Here is a 24,265-nt window from a genome sequence, read left to right as displayed (position 1 = left end):
CAAAATAAATTAGGGTTGGACTCACAGACCAAAGACTTGTCATCCTTTAATAAAATGAATTCATTTTAGGTTTCTTTATAACGTGCATACAAAATGTAAGAAAACAATTCATCAGCAGTTCAAAAGCTAGTCAGTTGGTTCCAGTTATATATTGGAATAAACTAACTACACATGTTTTTACATGAACAGTCTTTTCTAATACTATTATCATTGTGAGGAATTTCAACAAAATTGAAATATAGTCTCACGGGGATTCCCCATGCATTTCCTATGCTTATACCCTATCACATAATTGTGTATCTTCCTTGGGTTTTAGTCTCATAAAAAGATACACTGGCTTAGGTAAAAAAAAATGCTCCAGCATCACCTTTTAATGCGTATGATACTGTAGCGTACGCAATTTGATCTCCAGCTAAAGGTTTTTGTGGCATTTCAAAAACTTCAATGTTGTGGCTGTGAGACTCCACATCTATTTCACATATGCACAAGTGCTAAATAGTGCATCAATAACCCAAGAATAACGTAACCTTACCTTAGGCTAAGCTATGTAGACGCTCTTCTTGGACTGATTAAATTCCCTCACCTCAGGAGGCTGAATGCTAAACTGACAGCAGTCTGAATTACAGTGTCATGAAAAAATATTTGTTATTTAACAGATTATCATCTATTTTTGTCATATTTCTTTTTATTCTTATCTTTTATATCACTTTTAAATGTTTCAGATTATGAAACATATTTTAATATAATGGAGAAGTATGGAACAACAGTTCCTTCTTGAAAATGAGACCCAGTGTCTCAGTAGGACCCACCTGCATAAATGAAGGATATGGCGTTACAAGAAAAGTGACTTATCCCATCCTGACACAGTAAAATAGTGGGAACTCTACACCCTTAATGCCATCACACACACTACATAAAATGGGGGTGAATCAAAAGCCTCACACATATTTTAGAGACTTGATTAGACTTGACATTGACCAAAATCCTTTTCTTTACATTTAGACCAGAGGTGGAACCAAGTCGTTGTTTTGCAAGTCAAAGGTAAATCTGAAGTCTTTCCTTTCAGCTATGAGGTCAAGATTGTAGCAAGCCACGCAGGTTCCAATTCAAATTCAGATACAAAATATTCAAATCCAGAATGAAATCCCAAATCTTAAAGTTAGACTTTCAGTCTAAATCAAGTAATTTGACCAAGTATGACATCTCACTACAGAATCACAATAGTTTCCATAAATCATTAATGCTGACACATTTTTATTCGTCAGAACAAGCAAAGCGGAACTTTTTAAACTCAAACAGATGGTGATGTTGGATTTCACAGTAAATGCCAACCCACTTTGACAACATAAGTACTTTTAATGTTTCTGTGTCTGTTTTCATCTGAACACATCAAACTGGACATTATAGCATTTTTATGCTTTTCTTCTCATTTAAATTCTATCTATTTAAAACAGACAAAACTATGCAATTGTTTGCTGATTTTTTTATTACTTGTTTAGAAGACCTGAAAATGCTGTCAAACAAAATACATCTGCACATTGTTATGGTTAATAAATTGGTTTGGTGTATAATAATAATAGTAAGTGTGCCCCCGCCACACACATACAGACACACAAACATCTCTAACTCCACAGGAACAATAGGGACCCCCTATTCCTTACAAATACAGGGTTGAGGGCCAAGTACAGCATAAAGCTTGTGGCTTCAAACATGATTCCATCATTGTAAGTTCGAGAGTCTGTGATAACTTAAGTTGGTTCCTCCTGTTCTTCTCTGTGTTAACAGTAGACAGAAGAGCGATCACCAAGGATGACAGATGGAAATACAGAATGTGAGAAAACTGATATGTCGGGACCTGTGGTTAAGCTCAAGCACACTTAGGTTATGTAGCAGGACAATGATTTAGAGCACAACAGGCAGGTCCAAGTAAAAACAAACTTTGCAGTGGTCTTGTCAAAGTTTGGACTTAAATCCAATTGAGAATACCCCCCAAATGTGGCTGAATTAAAACAATTCTGCAAAGAAGAGTAGGTCAAAATTACTCCACAGAAATGTGAAAGGCCAGTTACCAAAAATACTCAACGGAACCAAGGATTGTGCAACCAGTTATCAAGTTTAGGGGCTGTTACTTTTTTTTTACTTAATAAATGAAATCATCATGTGAAAACTAATTTTTGGGGTATGTTTGTCAGAGGTTAAAGTTTGTTTGATAATCTGAAACGTTAAGAGTGACGGAGCAGAAACAGAATAACTATGTAAAAGTTATTTTTTGCACCACTGTATATCCAGTTTGGGGGGAAAAATCTAAATGTTACCATGTTACAAATGTGGTATCTGCAGTACTAAAGCTTTAATTGCACAGCAACCAAATGCTCAAAATACAGACATGGATTATTCTTTTCAAAGCAAATATATGGTGAATAGATTGAAGAAATGTACTGTTCCTATCCTTCCTTTGTATTTTACATGAATATCAATTCTCTTCTGTCAAGCCAATAATTTCCTCTTCATAGTCAGTCTGTAAATGATTTGGTAGCCATCATCCCAGCCATAAACTTGCTTCTCTTCAGGGTTGTATTTCAAACTAGCATGAGCTCCATACCTCCTAGGGAAGTAAAGCAGTGGAGCCTCTTCACTGACCATCATGTCATTTACGTCATACACACACTGAACTCGAGATCGGCTGGCCAGGAGGGTGTTGTAAACGACATAGACAGTCCCGCAGACTACAAAAGCTGCCTCTGCATTGTCCCGCGGGCACCGGGTGTCCCAGATTTGTTCTATATCGAGCGTGGCGGTGTCCATCTTTGCAAGGCTAATGTTTGGTTCACTATCAGTGGGGGTGAACAGGAGCCACAAGCCCTCATCATCTACTGCAAGATCTGCAACAGTCTCAGGATTCAAAGTGTAAAGACTAGCATGCCTCTCCATAGGGAACATGGCTGTGTCTGTCACAGAACCACTCCTCAGGTCATATTTGACCACCTGCACATCTGTATCAGTCTTCTGCTTTATGTAATACAAATAACCATCATAAACAGCACTTCCAGGACTGGTCCACTCAAACGGAAGGTGGATTGTCCTGCTCCCCATCACTCCCAGGGATCTGGAAAAGTCACGAATAGATTTGAACTCATAGACTGTGTCTCCTGATGTGCCATTAAAGATGTAAACCTTGGAGGACTTGGGATCTCTGGTCCACATCCCTTTGTGGCTGCCTATTCTCTTTAGGATCTTCACAGATCTGAAGCCAGAGATTATTTCCACACAGTCTGAGGGCAGACAAATACAAACAAAGACGAGGATTAGGATTTTGCTTTTACAGAAACCTGCAAAAAAAGAGAATATTTTTACAACAACGGTTTTGCTGCTTTGATTTCATTTTTCTTGCACAGAATGTAATAAGATTATTGGATGAAAGCAGCCGCTGGGTGTGCAGCTGTAAGGGTCAGGTAATTATATCATTGGGTAGATAGACCTTATCACTCCACCTGGTTTTTACTGATACAGTGTCATCATAAGCAGGTATTACAGTCCATGTCATGTGGCATTAAAAAGGTCGTAAGCTGAATTTGCTGAACTTGCTGAAAAGAGGTTGTTGCATAATTTGGAACAAGCAGGAAAAGGAAAATGGCATTAATCCAGATATTTCACAAGTTTAGAGTAAAATGTTAAGGAATAAATGTTTTTAAGACAATCACCAGTGGCACAGTTGTTGGTTTCAATGCTGACAACACCTAAACACTATAAAGTCTTTGGCACATTGGCTACTATATTGCCATGTATGCTGATGTTTGGAAAATGCTTTTTTTCACATTTATATAAAGGTTTAAGTGTGAGAAAATTACCTGGGAATGAGTGTTGTGGAATAGTGTGCAGGTTGGTTTTATGTTCTCCCATTCTGAATAATATGTGTATAGTGGGATCATTAGTGTGGAATTCACAGTGTTCACACTTTTCATGACATCAATATCTCTGTTTTTGTTTTGTTTGTTTTTTACAATTTTTAAGGATCAACGGACCATTTGGAAATGAAAGTTAAAAGCTCTGTGAGCACCCACAAGCATCAGAAAATTATGTAGGAAAATAATCAGACTGTAATGAATGTCGTATTTTTTACATCCTCATTTAACAGTCATACATGGTGTATGAGAGATTCATTGGAATCTTCCAAAAAAATCTGTGGCATCTTATCTGGTGAGCTGTCTATGGTACTTTGCCAGATTGATTGTATGGAGCTGCAGAAACTGTCTTTTACTGTGGAAAATGTCATTTGCCACTAAAATGTAAGGCAGGCAAACAGAGTGATGGTATTAATACGGGTATTACTATTATTTGATCAGAGTACACAGTTCCAGTTAAAGAACCAGTGAGGTTTAACAAATTCCACACTATTAAATTTGTGATGTTTTTATAAATTTATTTTTTGTTAATGGACTCATTACTCCCATTCTACCAGCTGCCGTGTAGCTCATATCTAATGGTTATGAGCTTATGGAGATGCCACGATGCCACTCTCAACTGCAGTTCTCTAACATTAGGAGGATTGTGAAATGTGGTACACATATGTAACTTGTCAAGACCTACAAAAAGGTCTGTTGGGGCATTGGTCCAAACCCAACAGGAACTCGGCCATTTTGGGTTGAAGTTGCCATTTTGACCCCAGATTTGCCCTTTCTAGCCCACATATCTGAGCAAACTCCTCCAACAGCTTTTGACTTAGAGACTTGAAAATCACTCAGTTTACTCTTAAGGCATTGGGGATCAAAAGTTATCAAAAACTTTTTGATACATTAAAGCGTGTGGGCGTGGCAACGCCTCAAAATATGACTTCTCGCCATAAAAGATGAAATTGATATAGCTCCTACAAGGAAAGTCACAGAGACCTGAAACCTTCTCAGATTGATCTACCTCTGGCCCTGAACAATATTCACTGATCAGACGCTGACATCATTGAAGCCCCCATCCCTCCCCCCTTGAGAACAGGAAGTGTAATGTTTCACTTAGTGTGGCCCATATTTGTTCTCCTTCACCTAATCAACATGAAACTGTCTCCAATGACAGACAACACAATGGTCTAACTTGGTCTCCAGTACTGACAGGTTTGGCTGGAGGGTGTGGCCGTGGCGCCATGGCGAAATCTGATGTCACGCCATGGCCATACGTTTGGCTCTAATTTCCACATCCATCATCTGATCTGCACCAAATTGAATGTGATTGATCCTAGTCCAGTCCCCAACAGATATCTCATGACATATTTGGTGGGCGTGGCCTAATTTCTCTACAGCGCCCCTAGAATATTTAAAAAAATCAGCCCCAAGCCATGCTTTGACCGAGGATTGTGAAATTTGGTACACATATGTAACTTCTCAGAACCTACAAAAAAGTCTCTTGGAGCATTGGTCCAAACTACACAGGAAGTCGGCCATTTTGGATTGAAGTTGCCATTTTGACACCATTTTTGCTGTTTCTAGGCCACGTATCTGAGCGAACTCCTCCTACAGCTTTTGACTTACAGACTTTGAAATCAATGAGTATAGTCTTAAGGCATCGGGGATTAAAAGTTATGAAAAGCTTTTTAATACATGAAAGCGTGTGGGCGTGGCTAAGCCTCAAAATCTGACTTCTCGCCATGAAACAAATTATTATAGTTTCTACAAGGAAAGTCACAGAGACATGAAACCTTCTGGGATTTATCCATATGATGACTGGAACAATATTCAATGGTCAACTGCTGATCAACATGAAACTGTCTTCAATGACAGATAACATGATGGTATAACTTGGTCTCTAGTACTGACAGGTTTGGCTGGAGGGTGTGGCCGTGTCGGTGTGGCGAAGTCTGATGTCACGCCATGACCATAAGTTTGACTCTAAATTACACACGCATGGTCCGATTTACTCCAAACTGTATACGCTTGATCTTTGTCAACCCCTAAACAGCTCTTTTTGATTACATTGGAAGATGGTTCAACGGTGCCCCATAGGACACTTCAAGTGCTCTATCTCCCTCATACATCTTTGGATCCACCTCAAATTCAGTATTCATCATTGTGGATCAATGCTGAACATGTTCACTCAGTTAATTGATGACATCACCTCAGCCCCGCCAACTAAAAAACAACTGAGTGTAGCTTTCATCAGGAAGGTCAGATTTCAGCTACATTTTTAATGCTTCTCGCCAGAACAGTACTCGGCTTCACCGAAGATTGTATGACAGCCTGGTCACACTGCCGCCTACTGGTGATGTGCACAACTGAGCAGCGGGATCATTGGTGGCGTGGAGTAGGCGATGCCAGGCTCCCGCGGTCGCCGCACAGGCCGAGTTGCGCTAAGGTGCGAGGGTCTTCAATGATGCTTGCAGTTTTAATTTGTTATTGTTTTCTTACCATTGGACACTTCCCTCACTGCAAAATGCAGTCAAATTTAAGATTAAATGTTCCTGTTTTTTAACTGTGGTTTAAGCTACTTCAACAAAAAGTGTTTTACATATCTTAACCAGGGCTGTCAGTAAGCATGGCCAGCAGATTATGTTCACCTTATAATAAAGAGTAAAATTACCTTCCAGTTGTTTGACAGGATCAGGTTCTTTAACATGTTTCAGGGCAGCACAGTGTCTTAATGGAAAATGTGGCTTTCCAGCCTGCAGCCACTATATCTTGGCTCCAGTTCTTAAAACTGAGGCAAGTTTAACGTCAGGGTAAAATTAGACACAAACTCATTATGAGATGAAGATTGTGCACAGCTCACGGACAGATGTTTGTAAAATAAAGTATCCTAACACAATTCTGTCTCTGAACCACAGGAAAAGAAAAGAAAACTCCCACCCACCCTCACTGATCGTCACCCATCCTCGCTTTATTTGTCCAGGAGCCACATCAGAATTAAGTTTTCCAGATCTGAACTGGCTCCTTGCTATGAAGAAAAGATTGTTCCGGATCACTTCACAGACATTCACTCAATGGATCTCTATGTATGAAGCTCATTTCTGTGAACATGAGCATGGAGAGCAGCGTCGCTGACCTCAGGGCAGTTTTCTGTCCTTCTGCAGCCACTGACAGCAAATAAGAAGTAATAGAGTGGATAGAGTAGTAGATTTTTGAGCCCTGGACCATCTTAGTCTCTAATAAACATGAAATGAAAGGCCAGCACTATGATTCTGAATGGATGCTTGTTAATATTACGGTATAATGCTTTTATTATGTCTAATTGAGTGATTTTCCAATTTATCTCAGCTGGGGCATTAAAAAAAAAAATTCTTAATTTGTTTATGATGACAATAAATGAAAAGAAAATTGTTGAATTTTTCATTTAGCACACATTAAAGTGCAAAAATGTAAGATCTTCAACAATTTACAGTGCCTTGAAAAAATATTCATACTGCTTAAATTTTTAAATTACAAACGCAAACTTCAATGTATTTCACTGGGATTTTGTAACAGACCAAGACAAAGCAGAGAGGAAGGAAGATGAAACATGGTTTTTAATTTATTCTATTATTTTTTGCACATATTAATCCCAAAATGGTGGCTTGCATTTATGTTCAACCCCTTTACTCTGTTAACCTTAATTAAAATGTAGATCAACAAACCGGCTTCAGAAATTCCCTTATTAGTATAAGGAGTTGACCTTTGTGTAATTTCATTTAAGGTACTTCAAAGGATATGTGTTAGATCTACCTAAAATCTGTGATAAGGCTTGAGAATTGCTGTTTATTCTCTGTCCAATCTGACAGAACTTTAACTATTTTACAAAGAAAATGGAAGAAGATTTTTGTCTCTAGCGATTCAAAGCTGGAACTGCAGTCGTAACTGCAGCAAAAGGTGCTTCTTGAAAGTGTTGAATTCAAATGCACTCCACACTTGCGAGGGTATTTATTATTTTCCTTTCACTTCACAAATGTGCACTGCATTATGCTGGTCTGTCAAAAAAAAACTATAAAACTTAATGAAGTTTCAACAAGACAACATGTGGAAACGTTCAGGGGGTAGAAATGGTTTTGCACATATATTCTTAGAAATTTAGATAAACCTCCTACATTATGATTTAAATAAGCTTTAAGTCCTTGCACAACCTGAGTAAAAACCTTATTGTAGCAGTTGGGTCTAAGGCCTGTTTGTAGCAGCACATCTTTGGATGTGAGGATTATGATGATAAATACTTTTCTCAAACAGGGGAGTAGCTGTGCAAAAATAAATGACTTGCATAAGATCACGCTTTGGCTGGAAAACAAGACTGCACAGAGACTCAGAAGCACTTGCTATAGAGCTATGTTTGTCTCCCCATTTTCCAGAGGCAAAACTTTTCCAAAAAAACAACTCTGTAAAATGTTTGATGTGGTGCCTTTTGGGATGTGTAATGTGTGTAATACAGACCACAACACCTATATGTGTTATGGGTTTTGACTCCTCTAGGCTTCTTGCCTTGAATGTAATCTAAGATTAAATATCTCCAGAGGTTGTTTGGCTGAAGTAAGAGAATACTTCTCCAAGCTCACCAGAGACTCTGGACTGCAGCTCCTCCCAGTCGTCCTCCACCTCCACCTCATCTCTCTCCTGCCGACCCCAGGCCTCCTGCTCTATCACTTTGTCAGCCCTGTTCGCACAAGCCCGTGGAGAATTCTGGGTCTCCACGTATTCCAGTTCTCTTTCCACCAGGTTCACTCGAGCAGAAGCTCCTTCCAAGTCTTTGAAAATCATGCTGTGGTCATTTCTTAGTCCAACCATGGCCTCTGAGGTTAGCTTTTTAAAATCCAGCATCTCTGTGTGGTATTGATGGGCATGGTCATGCCACAGCTGCATCCGGTCCTGTAAGTAAAGTGGACGGCAGCATAAATGTTAGATTGCCTTGCAGGGCAAGGTTTCTCCGTTTTCCAAACTGTGTTCAGCTTTTATGTCCAAGTATGCCAATCTGACAGTCTAACCCTTTGGTGCACATTAATAACAGAAACAGGACTGCTTCTCAACAAGTTTTTATTCATCCACATCCACTGTTGGAGAATTACCTCATAGCATACCAGTTTGCTTTAACAGTATGTCTTGTTTACTGTAAATGTAACCAATAAGGAAAACATTAACTTGCCTCAAACCTGTTAGGAACAGGTCAGTATTTTTTGTCAAGGGTGTTCAATGTTAGGATTATGATAATTGATTAATTAATATTTATCAAGAATTATAATTAAAAACCATAATTTGAGAAAATGTATTTCTTAACCAAAAATCCTCATTTATGAATTGAAACCAGAGATGTCCTCTGGTGTTGTAATTGTGGCATAAAGCCCTTGATAATTACAATTATTAAATTCTCGGTAATAGTTGGTAACTATTATTAGATGTCACTGTTTAATCAACCGTTTCTGCTGAAATGTGGGGAACTTTAACCTTATTTTGACTGACAAATCACTCTTGCACAAAATAAACACAAACGCCTTCTCTTTATCTACGTGAATATTTATTAAATCAACAGTCCTGACACAATTCGCTCTTCGATTCAATAATCTTCACCTAATCAAACATGCAAAGTTCTACTAACAAGGGTAAAATATCTAACTAAACAAGACAAAACAAACAGCAGTGGGTGTGTATGGAATCAAACCAACAGTTATGGCAAACAAGTGATAATGTGACGCTGAGCCAAGCTCGGAGAGGCCACCCATCGAAAGTATAGCTCAGCGGGACACAGGCAGTCATAAACTTCCTCCAAGCAAAGTTGTAAACCCAGAGGACAAAGGGTAATAAACTTTTAGCGGCAAGCTAGTAAAGCACGAAGTTGAAGACAAAGAAAATGGTTGATTTTCACCATAAGGTTGTTATAGTAGTCCAGTTTCACAACCACCTGCGCTCAGGTGTTCGCACAGTAAAAACACAACTTGCAAGACTCGACGGTCTCCGAAATTCAACAGCAATCAAAAAAGTTGCATGCACACACAATTCAGAACACGTTAGACTATAAGTGGCGACTCTAAATTGCACTAAATCCTACTCCATCCTGCCCACGCTATTTCTAATAAAGAAATAAAAATAAAAGGATGGATTTTACTTGATCTTGTCTCCTCTGAGCAGAGGGAGAGAGAAGGAAGGGGGGAAGAGTTCCACGCGTCCGCGGATACTCAGCAAAGCAGTCCGTTTTTCGTCTTTTGTGACCTCCTTGGCAGAAAGGTGAAAAATATGACGGACCGTCACTAGTCGACTGGAACAAAAAAACAAGGAGGAAAAATTGCGTCTCCTTGAAACTCCGTCTTTTTTTTGGTTACATGTTAAGCCCACGTCTTCGATCGGTAAAGTTGGCCAACGGGGAGAATGAATGAAAATCCACGTGGGACTTCTTCTCCAGAATGATGCGCTTCAGATGACGGTAACCGCGTCTTGGTCCCAAGCTGAAAAGCACCTCCTTGAAGGGGCCACCTTCCTAAATAGCCTCCTGGGATTTGTAGGAGCAGACTATCCTGCGGTACAAAATGGCCGATGACGTTGGAAAGGCATAGGAGCGTCCAGCAACGTGCAAATGGTCCAATATTCAGCAAACAAGTGGTCCAACATCAACATTGGCTATATTGGAAAGAAAACATAAATAACACCAAACATCTTACAGGTAGGGTGTGGAAAATATCAGCCGAATCAAAAGGTATGGAAATGACTCTTTGTTGTCATTGTAGTTACCTTTTTCAAAGTTTTGTAATCTTCTAGTGGATAAGTTAAGATATCAATTATTATTATATCTTTTGCAATTGGCCATTGAGACACAAAAACATTTGCATCACTTACTGATACTGAACACTATTCTCAACTTGATTGTACCCTGATACAATCAGATGTAAATTAAGCAGAAAGAGCATGCAGACGTGCAAAACATGGCGCAGATTGCATTTGTAAATTCCCCAAAGTGTCTCAGTAACCTTAGCATTCACCGCAATGACCTTAGCACTAGTGTTGGCTTTTTCAATCTTTGTCTAAATTTCCCGGCACTGGGACTTCCTGTTTCAATCTATCAAAACATCATCACTACCTCAAATGCAATACAGCATTGTGTTTTTCCACACAGAGACTGACAATGAGAGTGACAGCAAGTAATTCAGAGGAAGACGTAATAACTTCAGTCAATGTCATTGTTTTGCTTTTTTTCAGGTTTCAATTTCACTTTTGGTTGCAACGGGCCTAAGCCCAAACAGAAGTGAAAGCACATTTAAAGCTTGCTAATGTGTCATCTTCATACAAAAGTAAAAGTCGAGCCAGCAAATTGTAGCTGAAAGTATTGAAACCGTTGGTAGCTTTAGCTGTGGTAAATAGATCATTCATTTTTGTATTACAACCACATGATTTATAAATATAAAAAGGAAATGTGCAAATTTTCCTTTGAAGAGCTTTTTAAAGGAGAAGCAGAATACATAAACCTCTATTATCACATAAACGCATGTGAAGTTTGATTTCAGCTTGAGATATGCAAAAGTGTATTTCTTCCCATTTTGTCACATTTCAACCATAAACTTTAATGGATTTTATTGTGATTTTCTTAAATAGACAAAGCAGTGCATAATTTTGAAATGAAAGCAAAATCATACATGGTTTATATCATACTAGTATCATACAAGATTAGATTTATACTAATACTAATACTAATGTTATTAGTAGAGTCCACCTGTGTGTAATTTAATCTCAACATAAATTCGCCTGTGTTTTTAGAGAACATTAGTGACCAAACAGCATCACAAAGAGCTGGTGAAAAACCTGACAGGTCAGGTCACTAGCACTGTACATCACCATAAACACACCACAGTGTGGAAAGCTGGTCCACCGATGGGAAGCTAGATGGAGATAAATGCAGGGCAAACCTGAAGAATGTTTGCTACAAGACACTTTAGATCAAGGCCAGGGATTAGCCTTCCAGCAGTAAAACGAAGAAAAAGAGGCAGCCATAGCTGCAATAGAATGGTTTAGATCAAAGCATATTCATTAGTTAGAATCTGACTGAGATTGAACGGTTTGCAAAAAAGGATGGGCAAAAATTGTAATCTCTAAATACAAGGCTGGTAGAGATATATCCAGAATGACTTGCAGCTGCAATTTCAGTGTAAAGTGGTTCTACAAAGCAGAAAGCAAATACAAATGCACACCACTTTACATTTTTTCACTACTTTTTGGGGGTGATTAACATAAAATCACAATAAAATACTCTGAAGATTGTATTGTGACACGGTGGGAAGTCCAAGGTAGCAACTATATGTCCCAGTCAAATTTGATTTTAAAAAGCTAAAACATTACTTTTTAAATGTTTCAGACAATCAACAGCTATCTGCGCAGGACAGCCAGACTTAAATATTCCTACTTTAGATTTTGGCTGGCCACAACACTTGACTGGTTCTCCCAGAGGCTTTCTCAGAGTACAAGAGCTGATGGGTTGTCAGAGTGGCTGACATGTAATCCTCTTGTGTTTCATATCACACTCAGCACACACCTTCCTTCCAAGTGTACCTTCACACAAACTGATCCTGCTCTCATTTTGGACATGATGCTGCAAAACCTCACTTTTAAACTCTTAGCAATTGGATCCTCACCCTGAGGCAGTTGGTTGCTGCACAGCTTCATTTTACCTTGGCACATTTGACTCCATTAGACTGCTGATGTGTTTGATGCAACACCAGCAAAGGTTGTACTCATTTATGGTGTGTCATTGTCTTATATGTTGTAATAAGGCTGGACAGAAGCTGCTTGTTGCATTAGAAGGAGCTCTGCATGCATGAACTGTTATTCCCCCCAAGGAACTTTAGAAGTTGATGAGTCTGGCAGAGATTGTATTAATTAGCTTGCATGAGTTAGGACATTAAATTCGTATGAAAGGAAGAGGAGAAGGTTATCAACTGGTGTCTCTAATTTTTTAATGACTACAGAGAACTCTGTGCTGCAGCTTAAAGAGAGTCATTTGTCAAAAGTCATTTAAAAAGGGAGCTTGTTTCTTACCTCAATAGCCAACAATCTGTTCTCAAGATAATCCATCAGTGCCTGGTAGTAATTCTGGGCTCCAATTAAAGTCCACGCACAGGAAACGAGGAGGACGAACAGCAGCTTCATTGTGAGCTTTTCAGCAGCACATCTGAGTTTCTTTGTCTCCACAGATTGAAGAGGACTCCTCAGGTTTCTCTCTTTCCCGTATTCCACTGCTAAACTGTCTGTACTGGTCGCACAATGTCTAAACACAGTATGCCATGATATATGGACTGTGCAAAAAGGTGAGAACGATAGAGTAGGAGGCCACTCTGAGGGTTTCTGAGTCTTTCACTGCTCTGACTTTGCCGGAATGTTTTTACAAACTCTTAGGGAGGAGCTTTGTGCCTCTTACCCCGCTTTTTCCTATCTAAAGTGCACTCACGTTGTGCAGATGGGATTGTTTCATGTGGTGCTGATACTGTTTCAGGTGGACATAAGCACAGAGAGAATACATATGACACCTACAGATCATTCATTCACCTAATTTATATTGAATGCCACATATGCTTGATTCATTTCACAGACATTACATATAAATAAACGTTTTCCAAACTGACATGTCATTGTAAACTGAGATTTTATCTGTCATAGTGTGAAAAATACAGCTGAGACAAATTTTGTTCCATCAAGACCTCTTATGACAGTGGCACAACATAAACAGTAACAGGACCCTGCAATAACCCTGCCTATAAAGAACCCTGTTATCTTGATGCTATTACATAGTCAATATTAAAGACAAGATTTAAGCAAGATTGCAGAAAAAAACATTTAAGGACAAAGACCTGAACATCTTTGAAAGTACATCCGAATCTTTATTTCCATTGTGTTTCAAAGTAGATAAGTAATTATAAAATATGCGTTTTATTTTTGAAAGAGTCTTTAAAGCAATGCCTCTATAAAACTGAAATACATGACCATATATGGATAAAGGCATGTCATCTGGAATTGCAAAAATTGACTGAGAGCTTTTTTTATAAAAAAAAAAAAAACTGCTTTTTAAACAAAAAAGTGTCCAAAAACGTATTTGGCAATAAAGCTTTTCTGATTCTGATTCTGAAACAATCTCTCTGTCCAAAACACTAGGATTATAAAAATTATTTGTATCTTGGCTTCACATGGAAGGAACAACCCAGGCCTGAGGGATGGGGACACAAGGCAATCCATTTATAGAACAGGTAACTCTAGAAGACTCAGCAGCCAGACCATCAAGGTGACTGCAGGTGTTGTTTGTGGGAATAAAGTTAAATAAATAAAGGAGAATAATTTTAGCTTTTGAAATTGCAGTTTTTATCATAAGTGATCAATCAAAACTGTGCTTTAAAATCCCTGGGTGTTGTGCTGGTTTGTTATGTTTAAAAAAATCCTCCTTCTCACTGGACAAATTGCCTTGAGGTCGCTTGAACATTTTTTACATGGATATAAGTGCCATAAGCCACAAGCCTGAACACAATTAGAAAGGAAGAGTTACACAAATTCTACATATGTCCTTTAAAGATGTCTCTACTCATGCACCCATTCCACGCAAATTAGATATAACTGAATACATTTTCGACTGCATCAAGTCACTGACTCAGTGCAATTTGCTGGGTTTCCTTAAATAGAAAAATTCTTAACCAATTTGAATAATAAACTAAATCAAACTGCACTGTTTGACAGCTAGGACTCATTGGAATGTATGTCCCTGACTTGAAATCTGTATAATTCATTTGAAATGACTTTGTAATGTGCCTTGAGACGACATGTGTTGTGAATTGGTGCTATATAAATAAAACTTAATTGAATAGAATTGAATTGAATTTTACAGTGAAGTGTTTCATATTAGAATGTTCTTCATGGTTCTCCTTGGAAAATTCCAAGACTATTGGTGGGATATTCAAAAGGTAATCCACACATGGTAAAGTGGGTGCTAATGTATGTACTTTATAGGCAGCACAGAATGACCAACATGTCGTGCCTTGAGGTGGAGAGACTACAGGGAAGAAGGCTGTTTCTAGCTGGCTTGATGAATATTCAACTCCACTGAGGCTGCAGATGTTAGATGCTGAATTTAGCATCAACAGCACAAAACAGGCAAGGAACCAAGAATACTTCAATATACAGGTCCTTCTCAAAATATTAGCATATTGTGATAAAGTTCATTATTTTCCATAATGTCATGATGAAAATTTAACATTCATATATTTTAGATTCATTGCACACTAACTGAAATATTTCAGGTCTTTTATTGTCTTAATACGGATGATTTTGGCATACAGCTCATGAAAACCCAAAATTCCTATCTCACAAAATTAGCATATCATTAAAAGGGTCTCTAAACGAGCTATGAACCTAATCATCTGAATCAACGATTTAACTCTAAACACCTGCAAAAGATTCCTGAGGCCTTTAAAACTCCCAGCCTGGTTCATCACTCAAAACCCCAATCATGGGTAAGACTGCCGACCTGACTGCTGTCCAGAAGGCCACTATTGACACCCTCAAGCAAGAGGGTAAGACACAGAAAGAAATTTCTGAATGAATAGGCTGTTCTCAGAGTGCTGTATCAAGGCACCTCAGTGGGAAGTCTGTGGGAAGGAAAAAGTGTGGCAGAAAACGCTGTACAACGAGAAGAGGTGACCGGACCCTGAGGAAGATTGTGGAGAAGGGCCGATTCCAGACCTTGGGGGACCTGCGGAAGCAGTGGACTGAGCCTGGAGTAGAAACATCCAGAGCCACCGTGCACAGGCGTGTGCAGGAAATGGGCTACAGGTGCCGCGTTCCCCAGGTCAAGTCACTTTTGAACCAGAAACAGCGGCAGAAGCGCCTGACCTGGGCTACAGAGAAGCAGCACTGGACTGTTGCTCAGTGGTCCAAAGTACTTTTTTCGGATGAAAGCTAATTCTGCATGTCATTCAGAAATCAAGGTGCCAGAGTCTGGAGGAAGACTGGGGAGAATGAAATGCCAAAATGCCAGAAGTCCAGTGTCAAGTACCCACAGTCAGTGATGGTCTGGGGTGCCGTGTCAGCTGCTGGTGTTGGTCCACTGTGTTTTATCAAGGGCAGGGTCAATGCAGCTAGCTATCAGGAGATTTTGGAGCACTTCATGCTTCCATCTGCTGAAAAGCTTTATGGAGATGAAGATTTCATTTTTCAGCACCACCTGGCACCTGCTCACAGTGCCAAAACCACTGGTAAATGGCTTACTGACCATGGTATCACTGTGCTCAATTGGCCTGCCAACTCTCCTGACCTGAACCCCATAGAGAATCTGTGGGATATTGTGAAGAGAACGTTGAGAGACTCAAGACCCAACACTTTGGATGAGCTAAAGGCCGCTATCGAAGCATCCTGGGCCTCCATAAGACCTTAGCAGTGGCACAGGCTGATTGCCTCCATGCCACGCCGCATTGAAGTAGTCATTTCTGCCAAAGGATTCCCGACCAAGTATTGAGTGCATAACTGTACATGATTATTTGAAGGTTGACGTTTTTTGTATTAAAAACACGTTTCTTTTATTGGTCGGATGAAATATGCTAATTTTGTGAGATAGGAATTTTGGGTTTTCATGAGCTGTATGCCAAAATCATCCGTATTAAGACAATAAAAGACCTGAAATATTTCAGTTAGTGTGCAATGAATCTAAAATATATCAATGTTAAATTTTTATTACATTATGGAAAATAATGAACTTTATCACAATATGTTAATATTTTGAGAAGGACCTGTACAGGGGTTGGACAATGAAACTGAAACACCTGTCATTTTAGTGTGGGAGGTTTCATGGCTAAATTGGACCAGCCTGGTAGCCAGTCTTCATTGATTGCACATTGCACCAGTAAGAGCAGAGTGTGAAGGTTCAATTAGCAGGGTAAGAGCACAGTTTTGATCAAAATATTGAAATGCACACAACATTATGGGTGACATACCAGAGTTCAAAAGAGGACAAATTGTTGGTGCACGTCTTGCTGGCGCATTTGTGACCAAGACAGCAAGTCTTTGTGATGTATCAAGAGCCATGGTATCCAGGGTAATGTTAGCATACCACCAAGAAGGACGAACCACATCCAACAGGATTAACTGTGGACGCAAGAGGAAGCTGTCTGAAAGGGATGTTCGGGTGCTAACCCGGATTGTATCCAAAAAATCATATACAACACTCTCTATGGTTTCTTAAATCCTGGGGTAAATATGTTTAAAAGGTCTTTGTCATGTTTTGTACATTGAGAGGAAAAAAATACAGAGAGGAACTTGGGATGAGCATGGTGGAAGTTTAATGATTAAAACAGAACACCTCCAGAACTTACACAATGAGAACAGGACATGGAGCATGGGCAGAGCAACAGGAGGAACAAGCAAAGAACAATGAAACGAATGAGCTTATATACACTGTGGTGAGAGTGGAGAATGACATTGAATGCAGGTGAGTTAATCAGGGAAATAGGAACAGCTGTGGAGTAGAGCAAACAGGCAGACTGAGGGAAGATGAAAAATCAACACAAAGGAAGCTGAAATCTAAACAAAAAAGAATCTACAAACCAAGGGGAAAAGATTAATATGACCTTATGGATGAACTACAATAAACAGAGAACAGAATATGGCAAGACCCTTTGAAACAAGATAACTTTAAAGTGATCAAAATACAAATTAAGAACAAAACACCCAAGGATTATAACAGTCGTAAAATAAATTACACTTATATTGCAGTAGCATGAACTGGAAAATTTGAGTTGAATTGTTGCATCTGTGAGGCTGCATGCAGGATGCTTGTGACTGTATACTTACATTTTTGTCCACAGGGTGGCTCCAGACAGGCAAACTGCACAGTTGTTCTCCATCTGCTTAAAAAGCAGTGGAGTTCCTGAGGTAAAACGCCAGAGAATTCTCACTCACTGTGTGGTAATCAGGCCTCCTCTCTTGTGACTCTCTTAGTCGTCAGTAACTTGCTTACCTTCTGTGTACCTTCTCCTCGAGTGTATGTTCCTTGGACCTCCACTGTATAACTCACCTTCTTCAGCCTCAGAAAGAACTTACCGTTGGTCTCATTCACTCCTTCCTCCCTGTCGCGCCTCAGACCGCCACCTGCCTGTCCACCCTCCATCACCGGCTGTTAGAAGAGATGATCATTATACGCAGAGCCTTCCTGGAACTGCCAACCTCTGCCTCCACAGATGCACTTTCTACCCCACTCACAAATACAACCTAAGCCTCTAGTAAGACTATATACATTCATGTATCTCCATACTGAACTTTCATCCAGTCCCTTCATTAATGCTTCTGTCTCTCTCCAGAAGAGTTCCCTGAAGCTCCCTGACCAGACAGTATTCATCATTCTGCATTATTCTGGCTTAAAATAAACCTTTTAAAATGGTTCTTGCATCCATGGTTGTTGCTTGCTTCCGGGGTCTGGCTAAAGCAGCATTATGACATGAATAAATTATGCATTGGGGAAAAAATCTGTGTTATTTCTGACAAAATTACTGGTGTCTTATTTAAAAGACAGTGCTAATCTAATTAAAGCATTTTTTATTCATACCTCATTTTTAGAAGTTGATTTAAAATCAATTCAAAATATTTTGATTAAACTGTCTAGGAACTTTAAGTAGTCCATGACTTTCTGTTTCTCTGGGTACCAATGTGACATGACACACAAGCTGTTAGCTACTCTTCGTTACTGTGAAGACAAGAGATCATGCTGTTTAAATAAGGCAAATGCGCCAATTTTGTAATTAGAAAAATGTTTGCATAAAATTGATGCTTGCCTAGTCTTGCTTAAGATTTTGCTACAGCAACACTCTAGATGTGTTAAGTGTGACATAAAGGATGAATATGAGTCCACTGTTGGAGCACCTGTTACCTGTGTAGGCCTGATTTTTTCTAAACTCTTTGATAACCTTGTTAGAGTCCAGGGCATCATAGATTCTGTAAAGTAGGGAATCCCAGAAAGCTTCAATCTTCATTAGGTCTTTTAGTAAGGTAATGATAAAAACTAAACAGCCAAATCAACACTGAACTGGTTCACAAGACACAAAACCAGCCTTTTCCACACGCTTCCTCAGACCTAAATCCTATAGAAAAACTAAAGCCTGAGCTGAGAAGGCCCTTGACTTGGTCATTCCAATAAAAACACTTTTTAGGGTTGTTATTGTTGTGTCACATCACTCAGGTGCTGAGATATTCGCTTCTTAAAATGGGCATCTTGGTATTTTCAATAAGGAATTTCAATAAACATTATTTTTGTCATTTGTAACTGCAGGCTATTCTGTCCAGGTGCTACAAAAAAGGCCCAGATCATGATGCTGCCAACACTTGTGCTCAAGTCAAATGTTTGATGTTTAAATATCTTTTTAATTTAAAGCAACTGTGCATTTATTGAAGTAAGAAAGCACACCTTCTGCCATTAGTGGTGTTTAGATGCATAAATTATGAAAACAATGAGAGATACCAAATACACCAGAAACCCTAGATTGTAAGAATAGAAATATCCTTTATTGTCCCTCAGTTGGGTAATTCCGGTGTAGCAGAAGCAAAGTGACAGGTTATTCAAAGCATGCAGATTAACAAAGAACAAAGAAAACAAAGAAAAAAAAATGTAAGAGTAGAATAAGAGACTGACAGTAAGAACAAATTTACAACATCGGAAAAAAGACTGTACAGGTATCAGGTTTTAAGAAATGTGTAACTGAGTAGTATAATTAAAAAAAATATTAGTGTACATTTCTGCATAAAAATACAATAACGGACTATTTACAAGAAATTGAAAAACTGTGCAAATAACAGCAGGGATGAGTTTACTGAGTATGTTGTGAGCAGTGATGGTTGTAAAGTCTTACAGCTGCTGAGGGAAAGGATCAGTGATAACAGTCCTTGGTGCTCCTAGGATGCAGCAGTCTGTCACTGAAGGAGCTCTCCAGTTCTGCAACAGCTTCATGCATGGGATGGGAAAAATTGTCCAACAGTGATGTTATTTTTGCTAATTATTTTCTGTATCCCACCACTTGCACTGAATTGAGGGGGCATGCTAGGACATAGCTGGTCTTCTTGGTGAGCTTAGGTAACCACTTTCTCTCATCTGTAGCCAGGGGTGAAAGTGAGCCGGTGCGGTCCGGTAGAGCGTACCACTAAAAGATTCTGCGCCGGTACGCAGAAGGACCATTATATCATGAAATGGACTATAATGCAATTAAATATGCCACAGAATAATTAAGTATAATTTTAAAGACGACATGACGTAATTAGTGGTACATTTAATATTTAATGATGTATTAAATAAATTGTACATTTAATGGTACATTCATTTTTTTTTCTATTTCACAACATATTTATTTAATATCTTCCCTTGATGAAGCCTTTCTACGAGGTCCGCGAGGGGACATGGGGAATTTTTTCTCTTTTGTGTCCCCACGCAATAGTCTTTGCGTTATTTCGCAATACTTTGTGGGATAGTTTCCAAACCCGATAACTGCAAAATTGAAACAAACACTACACCCGTTTTGAGATTTATTGAGTTTTATTTTGAAATCAGCCTTAAATAAAATTATCTTCAATCAGACAAAAAGACAGTTTTTATCCACAAGCTGTCAAACAAACTACTGAACTCTGGACCATAAAACTGCACGAAACCACATCTGTGACACTTTATTTCCTTATTACTGCTGCATGATGTGTACTTTTTTTTTTGTACGCCATTAGTGTTTTTGTTTTTATCGTGATTTGAATGGTTCTTCTTATCCTAAGCATTTAATCGCATTGTTTACTGCGTGTTAACCTGCATATGACAAATAAACCATATCAATCACATATCAGTGCTGTTTGTTTTATGAGCAGTTTATCATCTGTGCTGTTGCTCCAAAATGCTGAACGCAAAAGTATTGCGTGGAGACGCAAAAGAAATAAATTTCCCCATGTCCCCTCACGGGCTTCCGTACCTTACCTCTTAAATCTTTAGTGCACATGCAGCAATTTTGTTGGTGAGATGAGACTTGACACATGTTGGTACTTTTGGTTTGATGAATGAAGAGAAGCAGGGTTGATTTAATCCAGAATCTGTTTTACAAGTGTCCCTTAATCACTGGTGAACTTGATTACGACTAAACACGTTTTACAAGCAGCAGACTGCGTGTTAAAACCGCTACATTCAACTCTCCTGAAGTTCGGTAATATTTGCGACTTTCCTGTCAGCTCTATAAGTTTAATAGATAAGTCCTTACTTCTGACTTTACGTTGCAAATCCAATTTTACCACGTCCAGTTCTCCACCTGCGTTTGTTCCCTCCATCCTGAACGCAGGTGGAAAACACCGAGCAGAAGCACTGTTGGTTTGTGGGTCGTGTAGTTCGTTTGACTCACATTATAGTATAGGCTTCTTGGAAAAAAACTACACAATGGCGGCGTCGATCCAAGTTTTTTTTTTCTTAAAGTTTATAACAAAGTCTCAGTTTTACATTTCCAAAGACAATTGATCCTAGTTTATTTCCCTCCTATTAGTTAGCTCCCGCTCCCGTCTGCTCCCGTTCATGTTTTATCCTGTACCGTCCCAATCACGGGATCTTTACTGATGCTGTCTCCCGTCCCGCGGGTTTCCCGTGGGAATCCCGTGACCCGTGGGACTCCCGAAAAAATGTCAGCCTCTAATGCAGACGTGCACAGCGCCTCCCACCGAACAAGATGGGTAGCTCGGTCAGCAGGGAGCTGAGGAAGGGCGGCTGCTGACGTCACTCTTCTGCGCCCGCAGCTCGGAATGCTTTTTCGTTTTCGAGTTCTGGGCAGTACTTTGCGGGCAGACCACGAAAACGAAAAAGCAATGTCTGCTTTGTTTTCTTTTTGATTATGGCATAAAATCTGCAGTCGTTAAGAAGAAAATGCAAATGCAAATAGGATGATTGATTACTAATTTTATTTATGGGTCAAATGACGCAGCCGCATTCTTAAAATGAAAAAGCATTTCTGGAAATGCTTTTTCATTTTCAAATTTTACATTTCAAATTGAATTTTGGTATCTATTTGCCGGGGTACATTTTGAAAAATAAATCTCAAATGTCTTTTTCATTTTAATTAAGTGAAAGAATGAGCAGTCTTGAAGAAGAAAATTAAAATGCAAATAGGATTATTGATAACTAATTTCATTTATGAGTCAAACAATGCAGCCACATTCTTAAAATGAAAAGCATTTCTGAAAATGCTTTTTCATTTGAAATATGGTAACAATTTGCTTCCATAGTTAAGCTGCTGCTCCGACATCCTACACCATAGAAGACGGCTGGTGCCACCAGAGTAAAAAAAGGTCACCAGGAGCACCCCAAAAGATTTTAGTCTCTTTAGCAAGTAGAGTCTGCTCTGACTCTTCTTGTAAAGAGCATTAGGGTTGTGACTCCAGTCCAGTTTATTGTTCAGCTAAACACTCAGGTGCACTGTCTCAGAGGCAGTTCCCTGTATGTTCACCTGTGTGGTGGGTAATATGTTAAGCTCTAGAATTTCATTGGGCATTCCTCTTGTTTCTTTTTTTTTTTTTTACCATGACCACATTCATAGAAAAACTGCAGACCTAAAGAAATAATGATGCCATTATTGATGGAGGTTTTGTCCCTGTAGCAGTGCCTTGCCCACCATTATTGCTCAGTGTCCTTCCAGTGGCGGACTGGAATGGAAGGACACCTTAGTCAATATGACAGGCGTTTAGTTGCTGAGATGTTACACTTCTTTTAAAATAAGGATGATTTAACATCTTGCTTTAGGAGTATTTTTTTTAATAATACTTTGGGAGGCTAAAAGCCCTCCTGGATTTTCTTTCCTTGAACAACCCAATGTTTCTCAGATTTTTTTAAGTCTATGAGCAACAAATCTTGCTTGAGATATTTTAATTTCAAAAGTATAATCAATTTTTGAATATTCTCTGCTCTGTAATTAAAGAAAACTTGCAACCACTCTCATTAATCATGCAGGTCTGCAGAATTTAAAAGCTCACAGATCACTGATTTCATCAGTAATTTTTAAAGTGGTTGTCTTTATCTGCTTCTCACACTTTTAAGAATCTGAGAGGTTTTCTTTACATTTTATTTGTGTAGAGATGAAAAACAAAGAAAATACTATATGGAAAGATTACTAGAGATTTTTTTTCTTCATTATAATTATAGAATGAAACTAAAAAAAGGCAATACATGGCCATAAAATATCTAAGAAGAGGCAACAAGGGGCGTTTGAAGTGTGAAATGAGGTGTGAAAACACAAATTGTGCCACCAGAATATTTTTAAGATGAAACATTCTCTTCAGCTTGTACTATAACCATGGTTATGTGAAAGTTTAGGAAAGAAGAACAACTTCAGAAGATCATTTGCTTCATTAAACCAGATCACATATTTCTGGCCTCACTGGTTTCCCACTGCTGATCTGCCTTATTGCTCTGATTATGCGCCTTGACTCTACGTCTCACAGCCAGAATTAGTCAGGAGTGCTGCGATGCTACTTGGAAGGAGATTGCTTATTCTCGATGTATGCATTTATTATTCTTCTGAAGCATCAGTGCATCTGATTTGATTACGCAAGGAATGACTGCAGACTGGGCACCGGAGTTCCTCACTGTCCGTGTTAAATTTATTACATAGATTTCAATGAATATCTGCAGAATATTGGTAGGGTCTACATAAAGCTTTAGTGATTGATTATTAATGTTAGACATGCATTTCAGAATCCCAACATAAAACATACGCATGTTTATGGTTAGAATTTTCTAATAGTTTTTAGTCATTATCCAAATGTCTGCAGTTTGGTGTTTTTATGTAATCCTGCAAGATTTCACTGGGGCATCCTGAGAGTCTAGAAGACCTGGAGCCTTATGTAAAAATACTTGCATGGATTTCGTACTAAAACATGGTGTAGACATAACTCAAGAAGACAGAGTACATATAAACAAATCTAGATGTATAAAACAAATTATTCTGAAAGAGGTCCATTGTATACCCCAACCAAAGTGGAACTGAGTTCAGAAGAAGGAATGACAGACTCCTTCCTGGAGACGTCTCTATTTAAATAAATGAACAGTAAAATATGTCTTTCATGTGTAATCCTCTTCTCTGAATGATCAACTGTCATGTCTACTGGCAAAAAGAAGACATTCTTGGAAAGTGAGTTGGACAGTCTCCTATCTGAGATAGACTCAAAAAGTAGTTAGAGTTCATGTGCAAAATCAGACTCTTACCTTTTAGTGTTAAACACAACTGACATGGATTATACACACTATTATTGTAAATGAATTCAGAAGTGCACCAAGCAAGGTGAACACAGAGGAACACGAAACAGTAAACACAGTGAAA

General features: G+C 38.8%; 1 protein-coding gene and 1 long non-coding RNA gene across 2 annotated transcripts; one reads left to right on the top strand and one right to left on the bottom strand.

Moving 5' to 3' along the window:
• Positions 1–21: 21 nt before the first annotated feature.
• Positions 22–13,282, bottom strand: olfml3a (olfactomedin-like 3a). Its single transcript, XM_047367734.1, has 3 exons — positions 12,954–13,282; positions 8,498–8,807; positions 22–3,272 (listed from the first exon to the last, which is right to left on the bottom strand). Exons 1-3 carry the CDS (start codon positions 13,062–13,064, stop codon positions 2,488–2,490), a joined length of 1,206 nt encoding a protein of 401 aa, XP_047223690.1. The 5' UTR covers positions 13,065–13,282; the 3' UTR covers positions 22–2,487.
• A 3,520-nt stretch (positions 13,283–16,802) lies between these two features.
• On the top strand, positions 16,803–18,165 carry LOC124866515. Its single transcript, XR_007037849.1, has 3 exons — positions 16,803–16,827; positions 17,756–17,822; positions 18,031–18,165. It is a non-coding gene; the product is annotated as an uncharacterized LOC124866515 (long non-coding RNA).
• The last annotated feature ends 6,100 nt before the right edge of the window (positions 18,166–24,265 follow it).

The sequence above is a fragment of the Girardinichthys multiradiatus genome, chromosome 1, assembly GCF_021462225.1.
Source record: "Girardinichthys multiradiatus isolate DD_20200921_A chromosome 1, DD_fGirMul_XY1, whole genome shotgun sequence".
Lineage (NCBI taxonomy): Eukaryota > Metazoa > Chordata > Actinopteri > Cyprinodontiformes > Goodeidae > Girardinichthys > Girardinichthys multiradiatus.
Note: the sequence above shows the minus strand (reverse complement) of the source record. Positions and strands in the feature narration are given on the sequence as shown.

Coding starts and splice junctions, on each gene's coding strand:
- olfml3a (XM_047367734.1), bottom strand. CDS start 13,064: ATGAAGCTGCTGTTCGTCCTCCTCGTTTCCTGTGCGTGGACTTTAATT. Junction 8,808..12,953: donor ACAGATTGTTGGCTATTGAG/GTAAGAAACAAG, acceptor CTTTACTTACAG/GACCGGATGCAGCTGTGGCA. Junction 3,273..8,497: donor GCTGCAGTCCAGAGTCTCTG/GTGAGCTTGGAG, acceptor GTCTGCCCTCAG/ACTGTGTGGAAATAATCTCT.